This window comes from Leuresthes tenuis, unplaced genomic scaffold (genome assembly GCF_036924035.1).
Source record: "Leuresthes tenuis unplaced genomic scaffold, fLeuTen1.0.hap1 SCAF_17, whole genome shotgun sequence".
NCBI classification, from domain to species: Eukaryota; Metazoa; Chordata; class Actinopteri; order Atheriniformes; family Atherinopsidae; genus Leuresthes; species Leuresthes tenuis.
Window position 1 is genome coordinate 2,007,853 of NW_027325371.1, and position 20,224 is coordinate 2,028,076.

The 20,224-nt window shown below is 41.9% G+C and overlaps 4 protein-coding genes across 4 annotated transcripts in view; all 4 read left to right on the plus strand.

The window, feature by feature from the left end:
* Nucleotides 1-20,224, plus strand: part of LOC140273183 (uncharacterized) — a gene marked incomplete at its 5' end in the record, with an annotated part of 41,064 nt that overhangs the window by 17,480 nt on the left and 3,360 nt on the right. The window contains 2 exons of the mRNA XM_072368699.1: nt 6,364-6,537; nt 6,679-6,852. Of these exons, the coding sequence (XP_072224800.1) occupies nt 6,364-6,537; nt 6,679-6,852 (348 nt within the window). The remainder of the gene's footprint in view (nt 1-6,363; nt 6,538-6,678; nt 6,853-20,224) is intronic.
* Nucleotides 1,025-6,269, plus strand: LOC140273084 (protein NLRC3-like). Its single transcript, XM_072368609.1, has 6 exons — nt 1,025-1,087; nt 1,831-2,111; nt 3,530-3,608; nt 3,771-3,978; nt 4,126-5,582; nt 6,264-6,269. The coding sequence occupies exons 1-6, from the start codon at nt 1,025-1,027 to the stop codon at nt 6,267-6,269; spliced, it is 2,094 nt and encodes a 697-aa protein (XP_072224710.1).
* LOC140273086 (neoverrucotoxin subunit alpha-like) lies at nt 7,320-10,061 on the plus strand. Its single transcript, XM_072368611.1, has 3 exons — nt 7,320-7,364; nt 8,718-8,799; nt 8,926-10,061. The coding sequence occupies exons 1-3, from the start codon at nt 7,320-7,322 to the stop codon at nt 9,456-9,458; spliced, it is 660 nt and encodes a 219-aa protein (XP_072224712.1). The 3' UTR covers nt 9,459-10,061.
* On the plus strand, nt 14,912-20,084 carry LOC140273087 (protein NLRC3-like). Its single transcript, XM_072368612.1, has 6 exons — nt 14,912-14,974; nt 15,421-15,479; nt 17,336-17,414; nt 17,577-17,784; nt 17,932-19,674; nt 20,047-20,084. Exons 1-6 carry the CDS (start codon nt 14,912-14,914, stop codon nt 20,082-20,084), a joined length of 2,190 nt encoding a protein of 729 aa, XP_072224713.1.

A 20,224-nucleotide genomic window follows, 5' to 3' on the forward strand; every position in this document is an offset into this window, starting at 1 on the left:
ATGGTCTCTCTAACTGGAAGTATGCAGAAGTATGGGTTGAAAAGAGGATGAAGGGTTTGAAGCGTTTCCAACTCATTTAAAAGACGGGAAAATTCATATAAAAGTTTAATATTTTGAAAAGTATAAAAGCTAGAAATACCAAAAGTCACAGCAGCCATCTCCTGTACCTGCTGAACGTTTTGAGACCAAATTTGTTGAAATCAGTGAAAGTATACAGGAGTAGTTAAGTGACAGAAGAACTGGGAATATGGAGAAAAAAAACAGGAACACTGTAGTGAGAATGCTTAATCAGCATTCTCACAACTAACCAACACACCGTCACATGGTTCATGCAGCCCTGAACAGTGCTGTAAAAGCAGAGAGGCGACACTCCCTCAGACTTCTACAGAAAGAAAGTAATGCAGAAGTCATGTGGATCATGGAGCTGCACATAGTTCCAAACCGCAGCAGTTCCACCATTGAACGCTGTTTATTTTTGGTGTTTCTAAAGTATTTTCTCTGGTAAGTTGATGAAATTACAAGATTCTTTGGCATTGGGAGGTATTAGCTGACTGCTCTTTAACTAATTAAGTCAACAGCGTTATTTCATGTAGCCAGTTTTAGTTAATTAATTATTGTTATTATTAAATATCTGTAGGTCTTTTTACACCAATCTGAGTCTGTCGAGTGGAGAGTCTTCTTCTTTCAGAATAAAATGAGCTGAATGTCAGTGATGAAGCTGTGATGCAGCATATATTTAACTTGTTTAGTCTGATGATGAGGAGGATGTTCAGAGTTCATTGTGCTTCAGTCAGACTTTACATTCAGACTAAAATAATTCTTTAACATCATCCTTTAGTTTCTGCTGTTGACCTGTTTCCTGTTTTCAAATGTTTCATTTGATCTAATTTCAGCTCCTTTTTCTCAGTATTTAGACTTTTGATCAGCTTTATTAAAGCCTCACACAGCTAAGATCTAACACCTGTCTCTGTTTGTATTTGCTGTTAAAAAGTCCTCTGAAAACTAAACTAAAGAATCCTTCATCATGGTCATCGGGATCATGAGGTGTGTGCTGGGCTGTAGCTCCATGCCTCCACCTAGTGGACAGGTAGTGGAAGTACAGCAGCTGATGGCAGCTTCCTCTGCCTCAACACTCCTGTCTGACTGCATTCAGAGACACTGATATGAAACAGAGAATCAGAGCCAATCAGTGGAGGAGCAGCTGATCTGTTTACAGCTCAGATGATGGAAAAGAGGATTTGAGTTGATGTGCAGATGAATGATCTGTGTTTCCTCTGCAGATGAAGGTAGAAAGTGTGTGTGAGCTGATGTGAATCCAGCAGCATGGATCAGTGTGAGGACACTAAAACCACTCTGTGTGGGGAACATGAGAGCCAGAGCAAAGCTCAGAGGTGAGACCACCATCTCTAACTGTCCATGACTCTTCTCCATGTCAGAGCTCAGCGCTCACATCACCAAACCACCTTTATTCACAGGAACCAAGCTGGATCTGCAGCTGAATCTGGACCTGAACCCAGCTGTGTGTCCTTTAAGAGCAACAGGTCCAAGGATCAGATCATTTATTTCCAACATGATGTTCCACCAGACAAACAGTGAGTAGCTGTCAGTATTCAGTGGAGGCTGCATCATGGTTCAGATGAATTATTTCAGACTTGGATCAGTTCTTGATGTCTCTGATGAGATTAATCAGCTGCATCATGTGTGTAATGTGATGTTTACTTTAGTCTTTCTGCTCTTTATTAAAACAAAGTGAAGTTTTCAGTTGATTTATTCAAAATCAATCATTTTCTGTCACATTTTTACTTTTTAATCCAAACTGAATTTTACTGAACATGTAAATTTAAATTAAACAAGTGTTTTTTTCCTATTAGCAGCTTTCAGAGACCTGAACCTGAACCTGAACCTGAACCTGAACCTGAACCTGAACCTGAATCTGAACCTGAACCTGAACCTGAACCTGAACCTGAACCTGAACCTGAACCTGAACCTGAATCTGAACCTGAACCTGAACCTGAACCTGAACCTGAACCCAGCTGTGTGTCCATGAGGAGCGACAGGTCAAACCATCATCTTATTGACTTTAAATCAGACCAACGTTCACGGTCTCAGAGGTGAGCTGAGTGTAAATGGTGTAACACTGTAAAATGTTCCAGAGTCAGTCTGAACAGTTCTTATTCCAACTTGTGTTTAATGTGAGCTCTTATTCACATCATTTCATGTTCACATGTGAAACTGTCAGAGTGGAAAGAATGGATGTTAAAACAGGTCTCTTTCAGTGAGGAAAATATTAAGAATGATATTTATTATAGAGGAGCTGTTTCTAAAATAAATGTTCTGAACAATGTCAGCTGCTTCACAAACAGTCTCACATGAACAAAGTCACATGGATCAATAATAACTTTGATGGTAAAAAACAGATTTTCAAAGGTTTTCACGAAGAAGAAAGTTTTTAGAAGGATCTGAAATGATTTCAGACTCAGAGAGTTTGAGTTCAGGGGCACAGATTAGGGATGGGAATCCATAAGAACTGATCAATACAAAGTCATTATCGATGCTTCTTATGGATCCAGTTCTTTATTAATTCCCTCATCGATTGCTGACCCAGTTTTATACGAGTCAGCAACCATCTGAAATCCCAAAGACATGAAGTTTGGGTTTGGTGTCTTTGTGAGCTCCACACAGATAATGTGAATAAAATACTAACATGATTAAAATATCAACCAATAACTTTAACTTCTAAATAACTTCAGCTTTCAGTCTCAGATAAGGACTTTTTTAGGTCTAATATTTTTCTAACAGACGATAAAAGACTGTCACCTGAGCTTCCTGAGATGTGGATCTGCTGCAGAGAAAGGGTCCAATCAGGCTTTCACAGCTCATTCTGTGACAGAATGATGATCATTCACCCGTTCATCACTCATCACTTTATGTTAGCTGCAGCATCAGTTTCTCTGTCAACATGTGAACAGCAGGAAAGGAGATAATATCATTTAATTTAGGCTGAGTCAGAGAAAAACGTGTTAATTATGGAGCTAGTTTAATGTAACAGTCCCAGATGATCTGTTCTGTTCAGCATCCAGCTCTGCATCAGTGGTACCTAAATATAAAGAAGTTGGTCAGTGAAGACTCTGAAAATCATTTCTTTGGACTCGTTTCTGTTCAATAAAACCAATGAACTGATTCCAGATTGAAGCTCTTGTTGTATTTTAGAAACTACAGCTACAATCCAACCAACACGTCAGCTCGACTCCTCACAAACACACAAATCTTCTGTCTGTTCACACAGTTCTGTGTCCCTTCCTCCTCAAACTGCTTCATCTGACATCAGCTTCCTCCCACTGTTAGAGACACACTGAGCTCTTATCTTCTGGAACACAGATGCTGCTGATGTGCAGCTTCAGAGTTAATCAGCTGCTTTATGGCTGCGTTCACTGTTCACATCCACACATCCCTTCATGGACCTTTACCTTGTGTTTGTCTCTGTGTGGACAGACACAATGTGAGCTCATTCTTCATCATTCCTCCACAGAGTGGACCAGCAGAGCCCAGAGGTTTCCAGTGGTCAGTCTGCCCAGCAGCATCAGACACAGCTGGACTCCATATTTATGGTCTGTACATGTACAACAGCTACTTTTCCATCTATTGTGTTCACAGTCATCTCCAGGCTGCACTTTGCAGACCAGCGGATTGTCAGTGTGTCCAACATGGATCTGATGTTTGGCTCCATGATTTCAGCCTGATTGGCTCATTCATATAGTATTCTGTTCCAGCTGCTGGAGGACAACATGCTCACTTTTGTGAAGGAGGAGCTGAAGAAGATCCAGAAGGTTCTGAGTCCAGATTACCCAGAATGCTTAGAGAGTCAGAGGGAGGGTGAGGATGAAGAGCAGAGGAGCAGCAGAGAGGCATTAGTGAAGATCACAGTTCACTTCCTGAGGAGAATGAAGCAGGAGGAGCTGGCTGAGCGTCTGCAGAGCAGTAAGAGGATTTCTCTAAAGATTTAACCTGCTGGATAAATGACACATTTACTGATGTCTCAGCTCACAGAACAACACATGTTCAAATACTCATTCTTTACAGGGTGGAAATGTCTGTTTACTGATGTTATTTCTTGTCTTCATTCAGAACTATGTGGACGTAAAGTTAAATCTGCTCTGAAGAAGAAGTTCCAGTGTGTGTTTGAGGGGATTCCTAAAGCAGGAAACCCAACCCTTCTGAATCAGATCTACACAGAGCTCTACATCACAGAGGGGGGGACTGGAGAGGTCAATGATGAACATGAGGTCAGACAGATTGAAGCAGCATCCAGGAAAGCAGGCAGAGCAGAAACATCCATCAGACAAGAAGACATCTTTAAACTCCCACCTGGAAGAGATGAACCAATCAGAGCAGTGATGACAAAGGGAGTGGCTGGCATTGGGAAAACAGTCTTAACACAGAAGTTCACTCTGGACTGGGCTGAAGGCAAAGCCAACCAGGACATCCAGTTCATGTTCCCATTCACTTTCAGAGAGCTGAATGTGCTGAAAGAGAAAAAGTTCAGCTTAGTGGAACTTGTTCATCACTTCTTTACTGAAACCAAAGAAGCAGGAATCTGCAGCTTTGAACAGTTCCAGGTTGTGTTCATCTTTGACGGTCTGGATGAGTGTCGACTTCCTCTGGACTTCCACAGCAAGGAGCCCCTGACTGATGCTACAGAGTCCACCTCAGTGGATGTGCTGCTGACAAACCTCATCAGGGGGAACCTGCTTCCCTCGGCTCGCCTCTGGATAACCACACGGCCTGCAGCAGCCAGTCAGATCCCTCCTGGCTGTGTTGGCATGGTGACAGAGGTCAGAGGGTTCACTGACCCACAGAAGGAGGAGTACTTCAGGAAGAGATTCAGAGATGAGGAGCAGGCCAGCAGCATCATCTCCCACATCCAGACATCACGAAGCCTCCACATCATGTGCCACATCCCAGTCTTCTGCTGGATCACTGCTACAGTTCTGGAGGATGTGTTGGAAACCAGAGAGGGAGGAGAGCTGCCCAAGACCCTGACTGAGATGTACATCCACTTCCTGGTGGTTCAGGCCAAAGTGAAGAAGGTCAAGTATGATGGAGGAGCTGAGACAGATCCACACTGGAGTCCAGAGAGCAGGAAGATGATTGAGTCTCTGGGAAAACTGGCTTTTGAGCAGCTGCAGAAAGGAAACCTGATCTTCTATGAATCAGACCTGACAGAGTGTGGCATCGATATCTCAGCAGCCTCGGTGTACTCAGGAGTGTTCACACAGATCTTTAAAGAGGAGAGAGGGCTGTACCAGGAGAAGGTGTTCTGCTTCATCCATCTGAGTGTTCAGGAGTTTCTGGCTGCTCTTCATGTCCATCTGACCTTCATCAGCTCTGGAGTTAATCTGATGGGAGAACAACAATCATCATCAGCTCCTATCGGGGCTCAAACATCTCTTTTTTTGTCTTTTATAAATATGTTCGGTTTTCGCTCTGGTGTCAATCAGCAGAAAGAACAACAAACATCCTCCAAGATGAAAACAACTGAAGATCAATCTGCAGATTCTCTTCGACTCTTCCATCAGAGTTCTGTGAACAAGGCCTTACAGAGTCCAAATGGACACCTGGACCTGTTCCTCCGCTTCCTCCTGGGTCTTTCCCTGCAAACCAATCAGAGGCTCCTACGAGGCCTGCTGACACAGACAGGAAGTAGCTCACAGACAGGAAGTAGCTCACAGACAGGAAGTAGCTCACAGACAGGAAGTAGCTCACAGACCAATCAGGAAACAGTTGATTACATCAAGGAGAAGATCAGTGAGGATCTGTCTGCAGAGAGAAGCATCAATCTGTTCCACTGTCTGAATGAACTGAATGATCGTTCTCTGGTGGAGGAGATCCAACAGGCCCTGAGTTCAGGACGTCTCTCCACAGATAAACTGTCTCCTGCTCAGTGGTCAGCTCTGGTCTTCATCTTACTGTCATCAGGAAAACATCTGGATGTGTTTGACCTGAAGAAATACTCTGCTTCAGAGGAGGCTCTTCTGAGGCTGCTGCCAGTGGTCAAAGCCTCCAACAAAGCTGTGTAAGTACAGGGATAAATATGTTTTAAATACTCTGTTTACTTGTTAAAAGGAGAGAAAATAACGGAGTTATTTCTCAGATAATTTCAGTTTGTAGATAACACAGATTCACAGCAAACAGTTCCATCAGATCAGTTCACATAAAGAGGAAAGAAACACGCTGCAAGAATGTGGCAACACTTTATAATATAGAATTAGGATAAATGTCATCATTATTTATTAATTCAACCATCTTTAATGTGAATAATTAATAATTACATAACTTAACTCTTTTCCTGTTATTCCTCCTCAGACTGAGTGGCTGTAACCTCTCAGAGAGAAGCTGTGCAGCTCTGTCCTCAGCTCTCAGCTCCCAGTCCTCCAGTCTGACAGAACTGGACCTGAGTAACAACAACCTGCAGGATTCAGGGGTGAAGCAGCTGTCTGTTGGACTGCAGAGTCCAAACTGTAACCTGGAAGCTCTCAGGTCAGGATTCATTCAGCTGTTCAACTCCTGATCATTTTAATTCTGCTTTACAGTGATGGATGAACAGCTGACCTGTTCAGGATGGTGTCTGCTGTTGGTGTCTTTTCTCTCAGTATCTGCCATTTGTGTTGTTTTCTGCAGCCTGTCAGGCTGTCTGATCACAGAGGAAGGCTGTGCTTCTCTGATCTCAGCTCTGACCTCCAACCCCTCCCATCTGAGAGAGCTGGACCTGAGCTACAACCATCCAGGAGACTCAGGAGTGAAGCAGCTATCAGCTGGACTGGAGGATCCACAGTGGAGGCTGGACACTCTCAGGTATGGAGAGGTCTGCTGCAGCATCACACAATGTCTGATGGAGGAGGAAGAGCTGGAAACATGTTCTCTGTCCTTCACTCAGCCCTGTCTTTTTGCTTCATGCTGGTTCTGAGTTTTATATGAACCTACATGTAGGAGCCTTTTTCCTTTGTTCACTCAAGCAGATCTTTACACAGAACATTTAACAGCTTTATGTTGGTCTGCAGCTCAAAAACATCACAGTTTCTACATAAAGGGTGAAAAACTGTGGAATGACTGTTTGCCTGACTTTTCCCTCTTCCAGAGATACAGCTTACATCTCACTATGTGATGATGTTCATGTTAAACGTCAGTCAGCTGACTCCCAGGTCAGAGTTCAGACCAACCTGACATGTTGTCCACAGTCCGTTCACTTTGTTAGTTCGTTCTCACTCACCAATGATCACAGTTAGGAGTTAAAAACACACAGTCAGGGTTTTAAATTAGAAATGGTTACAGATCACACATTTGACCTCTCAGTCCAGCTGCATCAGGTGATCCGTGCAGTTTCCCCACTTAATGACGTCCACATTTCTGGCCCTGATGGGCCTCTGCTGACTGGCTGCTGATGAACTGGTGCTGCTGCTGTTGACCTGCTCACTTTGGCATCGGTTCAACATCAAATTCATCCTGTTTTAAACTCACTGTCATACTCTGAATGGACGTAAATGTGATTTTCAGATTCAGAGAAATCTTCCTCGTCATTGTCTTCCCAATCTTCTTTCTCTTTGGGCTTTGACTGAGCTGTTCCAGAACCCTGTGTTTCTGTTTCCTTTGGAGAAGTTTCTTGGTGGAATTACTGGAATGTTTTCTCTCATTATCATGTAGCATGGTCCACCTCTGCTTCAGCTGCAGTTTCTGGACAGATGATCTCACATTTTCCTCAAACAGCCTCTGAAATGGTGAAGAATTCATGTTGGATTCTGTGATGGAGAGTTGACCGGGCCCTGCCTCAGACCCAAACCATTACATTTACAGCTTCAGGCTTCACTGTTGGTTTAAAGTTCTTCTGCTCAAATATTGCCTTTAGTTTACACCAAACAAGTTCCCTGTTACAGTGTCCAAATAATTCAGTTTTAGATCCATCCAAAATGATCCAAAGTCCAGGGACCAGATGCATAAATCCATTCATCCATTTTCTCTACCTGCTTAATTTAGTTCATGGTGGCAGGAACTGGAGCCTATCCCAGCAGCCACAGGGCGAGAGGCAGGTCCACCCTGGGTGGGTCTAGAGTCCATCTCACACACAAACACACAAACCGCTCATACAGATGTTCCTGCATTAAATAAAGAGAATCTGCACACTTCACACATTCCTCAGACCATGCATACAGATGTTTTCAGTGTAATTTAAGTCTGATCCGAAGTGGAGATTAAACTTCTGAAACATCCCATACTGTCCACGTACTTTCATAACTTATTTCCATAACTTCAGACACAGTCGGCTCCTTTTCCTTTCACCGGCTCATGAGCTGGTTAGAAGTGATGAGGAGCAGCGAGGGAGGAGCAAACCTCTGTCAGGAGGAGGAGGAAATGTCTGCCAGCATTAGCCGGTGTCCCCTTAAAACAGTGTGGATCTGTCAGAATGATGGAGGTTTATCAGGTCATTTCTGAGATAAATGGGCCACAAAGAAAACATACATACCAGCAATCATCTGCTGGTTAATGCACAGCCTGTAAGGAAACATATTCAGCAGATTCAGAGACTTTATTCATCCAGTTAAAGGGATATTTCTGTGTTTTTCAAGTGGGGCTGTGTGAAGGACTCATGAGCAGTCAGCATCTTCCTCAGTGTAGAACAATGTGTGTGTGAGAGCCATGTAATGTCCATGTGTGCATGCTGAAAGAGACGGTGCTGCTCTGACCCCCCTCCTCCTTTCAGGGTGGAGCCTGCTGGAGAACGATGGCTGACACCAGGTCTGAGGAAGTGTAAGTGTGTTCTTCATCTGATTCATGACATCCAGCCATCTTCACACTGTCACATCACTCACTGATCAAAGTGAACAGATGATAGATCAATAACTGCAGCTGGATTGTGTTTGTTCTCTCCATCAGATTCCTGTCAACTCACCATCGACACAAACACAGTGAACACAGAACTGAAACTGTCTGACAACAACAGGAAGGTGACACGTGTGAAGAAGGTTCAGTCATATCCTGATCATCCAGACAGATTTTATGGCTGGTCTCAGCTGCTGTGTAGAAATGTTCTGACTGGTCGCTGTTTCTGGGAGGTCGAGTGGAGAGGAACAGTTTATATATCAGTGAGTTACAGAAGAATCAGCAGGAGAGGAGGAGACTGTGTGTTTGGATTCAACGATCAGTCCTGGAGTCTGTTCTGCTGTTCTGATCATCGCTCTGGTTACTCTGTCTGGCACAATAACACAAAAACATCCATCTCCTCCTCTGTCTCTAACAGAGCAGCAGTGTATGTGGACCGTCCTGCTGGCACTCTGTCCTTCTACAGAGTCTCCTCTGACACACTGATCCACCTCCACACCTTCAACACCACATTCACTGAAGAACCTCTGCATCCTGGGTTTACATTCTGGTTTGGGTCACATGGTTCCTCAGTGTCTCTGTGTTGAGCATAAAGAGTTTCCTCCTGTCAGAGAATCACTGTTGAACAGATAGTTCAGTCTGTACATGTCTGTCTCTTTCACTCAGAAACACCTTTTCAGATTCATGGATTCAGTCAGTTTCTGGTTGAAACTCTTCTAAATGATTCCTTGGAAACTTCTTCCTCTTCCAGTCCTTTAAAGATGGAAGCTGCCATTCTTCCAGGATGTTGTTTTTCTGTGTTTCCAGTCAAAGCTTCACACTGAATATCAGTATGTTGTGTTTCTCTGCAGCTCACTGCAGCTGAGACCATTCAGTTGCTGTCAGCTGCAGTTAGTTTGCTGCACATGTGACAAACTGTGACATCAGAGAGGAATCACTGAGCTGCAATCAGCCCAGATGAATTTCCAACCTGCTGACAGATCTTCTCTGGTTCTGCTCCAATGAGCAGAAGGTTGGTGAGCAGCCAGGGTTCATCCTGATGATGTGCAATTATAGACTGAATTATTGATTTCTGATCGCAGACTTTTGATATTTTACATCATTTTACATCATTATTTTTAACATTCAGTCTCACAATGTTTGACTTTGTGTTTGAAATGTTGAATTTTTAAAATCTTCAACAAATGTTTTCAAAAATAATTTTGATATTTTCTCTTTTACATTAAATTTGTATTTAGTATCTGAACATTTAGACTTTTTAATGATTTTAGACTTTTTGATAAAACGTTCAATTATTTATCTAAAAACTTTACTTCATCGATGAAAATGTATAATTTTTACAAATTGCAGCTTTTTAGTTTGAAAAATAAAAAAAAAAAGCTTTTTTTATTTTATAAAGATTTTATTTCCACATTTTTCTGTTCTGCCTGTTCCTTTAAAATGTATGTAGGATGATGTAAGCATGACATTAATATGCATCTCTATTAATGTCCTCACTGCTTTAACACCTGTCATTTGTTCCAGTTACTGGAAACTTAACTGCTCTATGCTACAAAATAGTGAAACTAAAAAAGGATGAGGGATATGACCTCATTTTACTGGTCCAAAGCAAACAATGAAAACTCTTTTGGGACTAATTGGGAACTCCTTAAATATGAGTTGGGAACATTTTTAGGAAAGTGTGGAGCTCAAGCTGTCAAAGCGAGAAAAGCAGAAGAGTTGAAGCCTGTGTGGAGCAGAACTAACTTATCCAGCAAAAACCCAACTCCTCAACAGAGGAAGAAACAGAAGAACTCGTTCTCCTGCAAATCAAACTCCATGACTTATATTTCCAGAAAGCAAAGGGTGCCTTTATCAGGTCTCGCTCCAAATGGTGAGAAGAAGGAGAACAAAACACTCATTACTTCTTTAATCTTTAATGCCGCCAACAATAATATTAGTAGGTTCAGTATTAACGGAGCTGTTACTGAAGATCATCGTAAAATAGCAGGTTTTTGTTCTCATTTTTCTAAAGACCTGTACAGTTCCAAATGTTGTCAATCGGCAGCTGATAGTTTTTAAATTCCCTGTGGGTTAAGACAACAGGTGAAGCAGATAAAGTATCCTGTGACAGGCCTTTATCTGCTGTAGAAGTGCAGCAAGCCATCAATCAGCTCAGAAACAATAAATCTCCAGGGTCTGATGGACTAACAGCTGAATTTTAGAAATCTTTCATTGCTGAACTGACTCCCTTTTTACAGAAAGTCTTTATAGAATATAGAAATAACCAATGCCTCCACATCAGAGGGATGTTCTGTTTGGGCTCTTTGACTTCAACAAAAATAAAGAAAAATTCAACAAAACATTTATTATTAACCTCATCATACTGATGGCGAAATTTCACATTCATAAATGTATATTTACTCAGAGAAAACCTTCTTTTGTTGCCTTTCACAGTGAGCTCAGGCAGTTTATTTTCTCCATTAAATTTTCTAACAACCATAAAGATAATATCTGAAAACAATTTCTTTCACAGTTCTTGGTGGGATGGCTCGGGAGTCTGCTGTATCTGTACAATGTTTTGTGTGCTGTGCTTTTTGCACATTTACGTAGAACAATAGAGTTTCTTTAAAAGAATACCAAGCGGCGCAGGAGAGTGACGTCATCAACCGCTCTTCTTCAGCTTTAGTAAACTTGTGCACTGCAACATGTTGTTTGACGATGACTTTAACATATGAAACATTTTGATGTCTAACTCTGAACAGATGTTGTCTCAACTGAAAAGAAATAAAGAAGCTGAAGAACCTTTAATCAGTTCATATCAGTCAGTTATCTCTCTGCTGACTCTCTCATTATCAGACTGATGAACATTAGAGCCAGAATCCTGCAGTAAGAGGAGTAATGTTGGTCAGAACATCAGTATTACTGTATGTGGCCATTTTCCTGTGAAATTGAGACAGAATCTGATGGTTAATGATGTTGAAGTGTTATGGCTGCAGGTAGAACTCCTTAAAACGAATACTTGTTGGCTGTTGTTACAGGCCACCAAGTGCCAGGATAGATTATTTAAATGTATGCTATAATATGTTGGACAAAGCGACAGGAAAACAGAGAGCTATACCGGCTGGGAGATTTAAATATTGACTGGCTGTCTGAGAACTGTCCTCTGAAGAATAAGCTTAAATCTATTACTGACACCTGTGGTTTGTCTGAATTAATGCATCAACCTACAAGAATTTCTCCTCACAGTAAAGGATCTTTAACATCAAAATGTATTGATCATATTTACTGTAGTATTCCTGATATGTGCTCTACACCTGTTTCTGTACCAGTTGGCTTCAGAAATCATAACTGTGTTGCTTTTTCCAGGAAAACAAAGCCATCTACAGCCTGTCCCAAAATTATAATGAAAAGAACTGATAGAACGTTTAATGTGGAGAATTTTCTCAGTGAACATTCAATGGGGTGATATATAAACTGTTAATGATGTGGATACCTCTTAATTTATTTATGGATATTTGGATTAAAATTGTTAACAATCATGACCCGTTAAAGAAATTTACAGTTAAAGCCAAAAGTGCTCCTTGGACTGATGATGAATTAAAGAGTTTGATGTTTAAAAGGGATGAGGCTAAAAAGGCTGCTGTGCTTTCTGCTTCTACTGTAGACAGAAAACTTTATTCTACGCTAAAGAAACAAGTGACAAAATATATTAACAAAAGAGAATCTCAGACAGCGGTGAGGATGGTAAAAAAATATGGAATGGATGTGGAATCATGTGGAAAACATCGACCTGTAGCGCTTTTATCGAATTGAATAATTAATTGCTTTGAGTTGAGCTCTTTCTGTTCAATGACTCTAAACCTGATTAGATATTATATGTTCAGTTCATGGTTTCATGTGGTTATCAACTGTCATTATTACAACTTTAATAACTACACTGAAGTATTTAAGTGTTTAAAAACACATCATTTAATCTGTTCATTGAACTGACATCATGAGGTTCATCTTTTCACCACCAGAGGGAGATAAATGCAGATCAATGAAGAGTCCACTTTGTTCATCAGAGCTTCAACAGCCAAACAGTGACACATGGAAACAGAAACAGAGTGTTTGATTGTTCCCTCTGAGCATCATGAGAAGGGTTAATGTCTTCAGGCGTCAGCATCTGACTTTAACCGAGTCTGACCGGTCCAACGACATATTTTCACGCTGAAGAGATGAAGGTGTGGCTGTCTGAAAGATCTCACAGTTGGATAAACTGTGTTTCCTCTATTTCCTGTTAAATGAAACTAGCTGCTGAATTCCAGCTCAAACTAACCTATAAGGCAGATTAGCTGAAAGCTCTCAGCATTACATCATGTAATGATGTGATGCTGATCAGATCAACTCCAGCTGTAACATTAACTAATGAAAATGAATCAGCCTGCTTTCTTTTTGGCCTTTTTTCTCACACTGAAACCAAACTTGACTCTGTTAGTTTCTTCATCTCTTTACTCTTATTTTCTAATGAACACACAGGATGTTTCCCTTTAAATGTTGAAGGTTCAGAGCTGCAGGTGAAATATCTGAACAAAGAAAAGGAAACTGAAAAGTCCTGGAAAGATCTGATCCAGTTTGTAGGAGATAAATCAGCTCCAGTTTACTGTAAATCTGAAAAACTGTGGTATTCGTGTCTCATCCCATCATCAGCATTACAGCACTGCTGTTGGAGCTGATGCAGATACACAGGAGAGAGGACTTTAACATTTTATTAGCATCAGTTTTACACAGACAGCTGGATCCAGGATGGCTCTGATTGGTCTGCAGACCAGAGAGATGTCACCTTGATGTGTTCACAGTTTGTCACATGATGACAGATGTTTTCAGTCTAGCTGCACACATCTGGTGCATCTGCAGCAGCACTAAAACTACAGAGCTGCTGCACAGAACAGATCCCAGTTCAAAGCCTGGTTTTAATGTTTCTGACGGCGATTCTGGAGAATCTCAGAGAACATTCAGAGAGAACGGCTGAATAAATGTTTTCAGATCAGAGTTTGTTGTTCAGGAGCTTGGAGGCGTGTTTTAACATGAACTCCACTGGTCAGACAGGTTCTATCTGTCCCGCCTCCATCACAGGTGGACTCTGCTCTGACTGGTTCCAGGAAGCAGCTCACCTGTGTCTCAGTCTGTCGAGTGGAGAGTCTTCTTCTTCTGCAGCTCTGAACAATCTGTGAGTTTCCTGTTTGTTTCTGCTCTGTAATGTTGGAGAACATGTTCGCTTCTTATTTCAGAACAAACTTTGATCACTTTGTGTTTGAAGACAAATCTACACGATGATCAGGTTATTGATTAACTGGAATCAATCAACATGATGATCAGCTGATGTTTCTGTTTGTTTCCTTCTCAAACAAACTGCTTCATGTTTTATTTTATTTAAGTTAAATATATTTATCACATTCAGAGATGTGTCGTGTACAGACATGTAAGGCTGTCAGTCATACTGTAATGGAGCAGACAGACACTCAGCGGCTGGCGTAAACAAGGCAGCCATCTTGGCCCTTATAAGGAGCAGCAGCAGATTAGTTGCTATGGAGACGGCTGTGTGTCATAGCAGAGGAGCACAGGGTTTGTGTCCTTACACCCAATTTGAAAGTCATTGCGATTGGTTTTACATTTTTACTATAAATGTGAGCTGTGACTCATCCTGCTGCCGTGAGAAAGAATCAAGAAAACGAGTTCAAATTGAAGTCTCATAACTCCAAATACGGCTATTTTTGTCCCATTATACATGAATTTGAATGCATTTACAATGAGTTTTCCCAGCTTTTACCAATTTTCACGTTATGTTTGAAGACATGATACTGACAAGTTATATAAATATATTTATCACATTCATGATCAGAAAAATACTCAAACACCCCTGAGGTGGATCGTACCATTTTCTAACATGTTTGATTTAATTTCAGCTCCTTTTTCTCAGTATTTAGACTTTTGACACACAGCTAAGATGTAACATCTGTCTCTGTTTGTATTTGCTGTTAAAAAGTCCTCTGAAAACTAAACTAAAGAATCCTTCATCATGGTCATCGGGATCATGAGGTGTGTGCTGGGCTGTAGCTCCATGCCTCCACCTAGTGGACAGGTAGTGGAAGTACAGCAGCTGATGGCAGCTTCCTCTGCCTCAACACTCCTGTCTGACTGCATTCAGAGACACTGATATGAAACAGAGAATCAGAGCCAATCTGTGGAGGAGCAGCTGATCTTTTTACAGCTCAGATGATGGAAAAGAGGATTTGAGTTGATGTGCAGATGAATGATCTGTGTTTCCTCTGCAGATGAAGGTAGAAAGTGTGTGTGAGCTGATGTGAATCCAGCAGCATGGATCAGTGTGAGGACACTAAAACCACTCTGTGTGGGGAACATGAGAGCCAGAGCAAAGCTCAGAGGTGAGACCACCATCTCTAACTGTCCATGACTCTTCTCCATGTCAGAGCTCAGCGCTCACATCACCAAACCACCTTTATTCACAGGAACCAAGCTGGATCTGCAGCTGAATCTGGACCTGAACCCAGCTGTGTGTCCTTTAAGAGCAACAGGTCCAAGGAAGACTTCATTAATTTCCAACATGATGTTCCATCAGACAAACAGTGAGTAGCTGTCAGTATTCAGTGGAGGCTGCATCATGGTTCAGATGAATTATTTCAGACTTGGATCAGTTCTTGATGTCTCTGATGAGATTAATCAGCTGCATCATGTGTGTAATGTGATGTTTACTTTAGTCTTTCTGCTCTTTATTAAAACAAAGTGAAGTTTTCTGTTGATTTATTCAAAATCAATCATTTTCTGTCACATTTTTACTTTTTAATCCAAACTGAATTTTACTGAACATGTAAATTTAAATTAAACAAGTGTTTTTTTTTCCTATCAGCAGCTTTCAGAGACCTGAACCTGAACCTGAACCTGAACCTGAACCTGAACCTGAACCCAGCTGTGTGTCCATGAGGAGCGACAGGTCAAACCATCGTCTTATTGACTTTAAATCAGACCAACGTTCACGGTCTCTGAGGTGAGCTGAGTGTAAATGGTGTAACACTGTAAAATGTTCCAGAGTCAGTCTGAACAGTTCTTATTCCAACTTGTGTTTAATGTGAGCTCTTATTCACATCATTTCATGTTCACATGTGAAACTGTCAGAGTGGAAAGAATGGATGTTAAAACAGGTCTCTTTCAGTGAGGAAAATATTAAGAATGATATTTATTATAGAGGAGCTGTTTCTAAAATAAATGTTCTGAACAATGTCAGCTGCTTCACAAACAGTCTCACATGAACAAAGTCACATGGATCAATAATAACTTTGATGGTAAAATGTCTGAACAGATTTTCAAAGGTTTTCACGAAGAAGAAAGTTTTTAGAAGGATCTGAAATGATTTCAGACTCAGAGAGTTTGAGTTCAGGGGCACAGATTAGGGATGGGAATCCATAAGAACTGATCAATACAAAGTCATTATCGATGCTTCTTATGGATCCAGTTCTTTATTAATTCCCTCATCGATTGCTGACCCAGTTTTATACGAGTCAGCAACCATCTGAAATCCCAAAGACATGAAGTTTGGGTTTGGTGTCTTTGTGAGCTCCACACAGATAATGTGAATAAAATACTAACATGATTAAAATATCAACCAATAACTTTAACTTCTAAATAACTTCAGCTTTCAGTCTCAGATAAGGACTTTTTTAGGTCTAATATTTTTCTAACAGACGATGAAAGACTGTCACCTGAGCTTCCTGAGATGTGGATCTGCTGCAGAGAAAGGGTCCAATCAGGCTTTCACAGCTCATTCTGTGACAGAATGATGATCATTCACCCATTCATCACTCATCACTTTATGTTAGCTGCAGCATCAGTTTCTCTGTCAACATGTGAAAAGCAGGAAAGGAGATAATATCATTTAATTTAGGCTGAGTCAGAGAAAAACGTGTTAATTATGGAGCTAGTTTAATGTAACACAGGATATTTACAGTCCCAGATGATCTGTTCTGTTCAGCATCCAGCTCTGCATCAGTGGTACCTAAATATAAAGAAGTTGGTCAGTGAAGACTCTGAAAATCATTTCTTTGGACTCGTTTCTGTTCAATAAAACCAATGAACTGATTCCAGATTGAAGCTCTTGTTGTATTTTAGAAACTACAGCTACAATCCAACCAACACGTCAGCTCGACTCCTCACAAACACACAAATCTTCTGTCTGTTCACACAGTTCTGTGTCCCTTCCTCCTCAAACTGCTTCATCTGACACCAGCTTCCTCCCACTGTTAGAGACACACTGAGCTCTTATCTTCTGGAACACAGATGCTGCTGATGTGCAGCTTCAGAGTTAATCAGCTGCTTTATGGCTGCGTTCACTGTTCACATCCACACATCCCTTCATGGACCTTTACCTTGTGTTTGTCTCTGTGTGGACAGACACAATGTGAGCTCATTCTTCATCATTCCTCCACAGAGTGGACCAGCAGAGCCCAGAGGTTTCCAGTGGTCAGTCTGCCCAGCAGCATCAGACACAGCTGGACTCCATATTTATGGTCTGTACATGTACAACAGCTACTTTTCCATCTATTGTGTTCACAGTCATCTCCAGGCTGCACTTTGCAGACCAGCGGATTGTCAGTGTGTCCAACATGGATCTGATGTTTGGCTCCATGATTTCAGCCTGATTGGCTCATTCATATAGTATTCTGTTCCAGCTGCTGGAGGACAACATGCTCACTTTTGTGAAGGAGGAGCTGAAGAAGATCCAGAAGGTTCTGAGTCCAGATTACCCAGAATGCTTAGAGAGTCAGAGGGAGGGTGAGGATGAAGAGCAGAGGAGCAGCAGAGAGGCATTAGTGAAGATCACAGTTCACTTCCTGAGGAGAATGAAGCAGGAGGAGCTGGCTGAGCGTCTGCAGAGCAGTAAGAGGATTTCTCTAAAGATTTAACCTGCTGGATAAATGACACATTTACTGATGTCTCAGCTCACAGAACAACACATGTTCAAATACTCATTCTTTACAGGGTGGAAATGTCTGTTTACTGATGTTATTTCTTGTCTTCATTCAGAACTTTTTGCTGCAGTTTGTGGAGGTAAAGTTAAATCTGCTCTGAAGAAGAAGTTCCAGTGTGTGTTTGAGGGGATTCCTAAAGCAGGAAACCCAACCCTTCTGAATCAGATCTACACAGAGCTCTACATCACAGAGGGGGGGACTGGAGAGGTCAATGATGAACATGAGGTCAGACAGATTGAAGCAGCATCCAGGAAAGCAGGCAGAGCAGAAACATCCATCAGACAAGAAGACATCTTTAAACTCCCACCTGGAAGAGATGAACCAATCAGAGCAGTGATGACAAAGGGAGTGGCTGGCATTGGGAAAACAGTCTTAACACAGAAGTTCACTCTGGACTGGGCTGAAGGCAAAGCCAACCAGGACATCCAGTTCATGTTTCCATTCACTTTCAGAGAGCTGAATGTGCTGAAAGAGAAAAAGTTCAGCTTGGTGGAACTTGTTCATCACTTCTTTACTGAAATCAAAGCAGCAGGAATCTGCAGCTTTGAACAGTTCCAGGTTGTGTTCATCTTTGACGGTCTGGATGAGTGTCGACTTCCTCTGGACTTCCACAGCAAGGAGCCCCTGACTGATGCTACAGAGTCCACCTCAGTGGATGTGCTGCTGACAAACCTCATCAGGGGGAACCTGCTTCCCTCGGCTCGCCTCTGGATAACCACACGGCCTGCAGCAGCCAGTCAGATCCCTCCTGGCTGTGTTGGCATGGTGACAGAGGTCAGAGGGTTCACTGACCCACAGAAGGAGGAGTACTTCAGGAAGAGATTCAGAGATTCAGAGCAGGCCAGCAGCATCATCTCCCACATCCAGACATCACGAAGCCTCCACATCATGTGCCACATCCCAGTCTTCTGCTGGATCACTGCTACAGTTCTGGAGGATGTGTTGGAAACCAGAGAGGGAGGAGAGCTGCCCAAGACCCTGACTGAGATGTACATCCACTTCCTGGTGGTCCAGGCCAAAGTGAAGAAGGTCAAGTATGATGGAGGAGCTGAGACAGATCCACACTGGAGTCCAGAGAGCAGGAAGATGATTGAGTCTCTGGGAAAACTGGCTTTTGAGCAGCTGCAGAAAGGAAACCTGATCTTCTATGAATCAGACCTGACAGAGTGTGGCATCGATATCTCAGCAGCCTCAGTGTGCTCAGGAGTGTTCACACAGATCTTTAAAGAGGAGAGAGGGCTGTACCAGGAGAAGGTGTTCTGCTTCATCCATCTGAGTGTTCAGGAGTTTCTGGCTGCTCTTCATGTCCATCTGACCTTCATCAGCTCTGGAGTTAATCTGATGGGAGAACAACAATCATCATCATCATCATCATTATCCCAGATACCTAAAGATTCAAAAAAGAGTCTTGAGAGAAGTTACAGTCAAACAGAAATAAGTGCACAAGCTCCTATCGCAAAGGCACAAATATCTTTTCCTTTAAAGTCTTTGAGAAAAATGTTCGGTTTTCGCTCTGGTGTCAATCAGCAGAAAGAACAACAAACATCCTCCAAGATGAAAACAACAGAAGATCAATCTGCAGATTCTCTTCGACTCTTCCATCAGAGTTCTGTGGACAAGGCCTTAAAGAGTCCAAATGGACACCTGGACCTGTTCCTCCGCTTCCTCCTGGGTCTTTCCCTGCAGACCAATCAGAGGCTCCTACGAGGCCTGCTGACACAGACAGGAAGTAGCTCACAGACAGGAAGTAGCTCACAGACCAATCAGGAAACAGTTGATTACATCAAGAAGAAGATCAGTGAGAATCTGTCTGCAGAGAGAAGCATCAATCTGTTCCACTGTCTGAATGAACTGAATGATCGTTCTCTGGTGGAGGAGATCCAACAGGCCCTGAGTTCAGGACGTCTCTCCACAGATAAACTGTCTCCTGCTCAGTGGTCAGCTCTGGTTTTCATCTTACTGTCATCAGGAAAACATCTGGATGTGTTTGACCTGAAGAAATACTCTGCTTCAGAGGAGGCTCTTCTGAGGCTGCTGCCAGTGGTCAAAGCCTCCAACAAAGCTGTGTAAGTACAGGGATAAATATGTTTTAAATACTCTGTTTACTTGTTAAAAGGAGAGAAAATAACTGAGTTATTTTTCAGATCATTTCAGTTTGTAGATAACACAGATTCACAGCAAACAGTTACATCAGACCAGTTTACATAAAGAGGAAAGAAACACGCTGCAAGAATGTGGCAACACTTTATAATATAGAATTAGGATAAATGTCATCATTATTGATTAATTCAACTATCTTTAATGTGAATAATTAATAATTACATAACTTAACTCTTTTCCTGTTATTC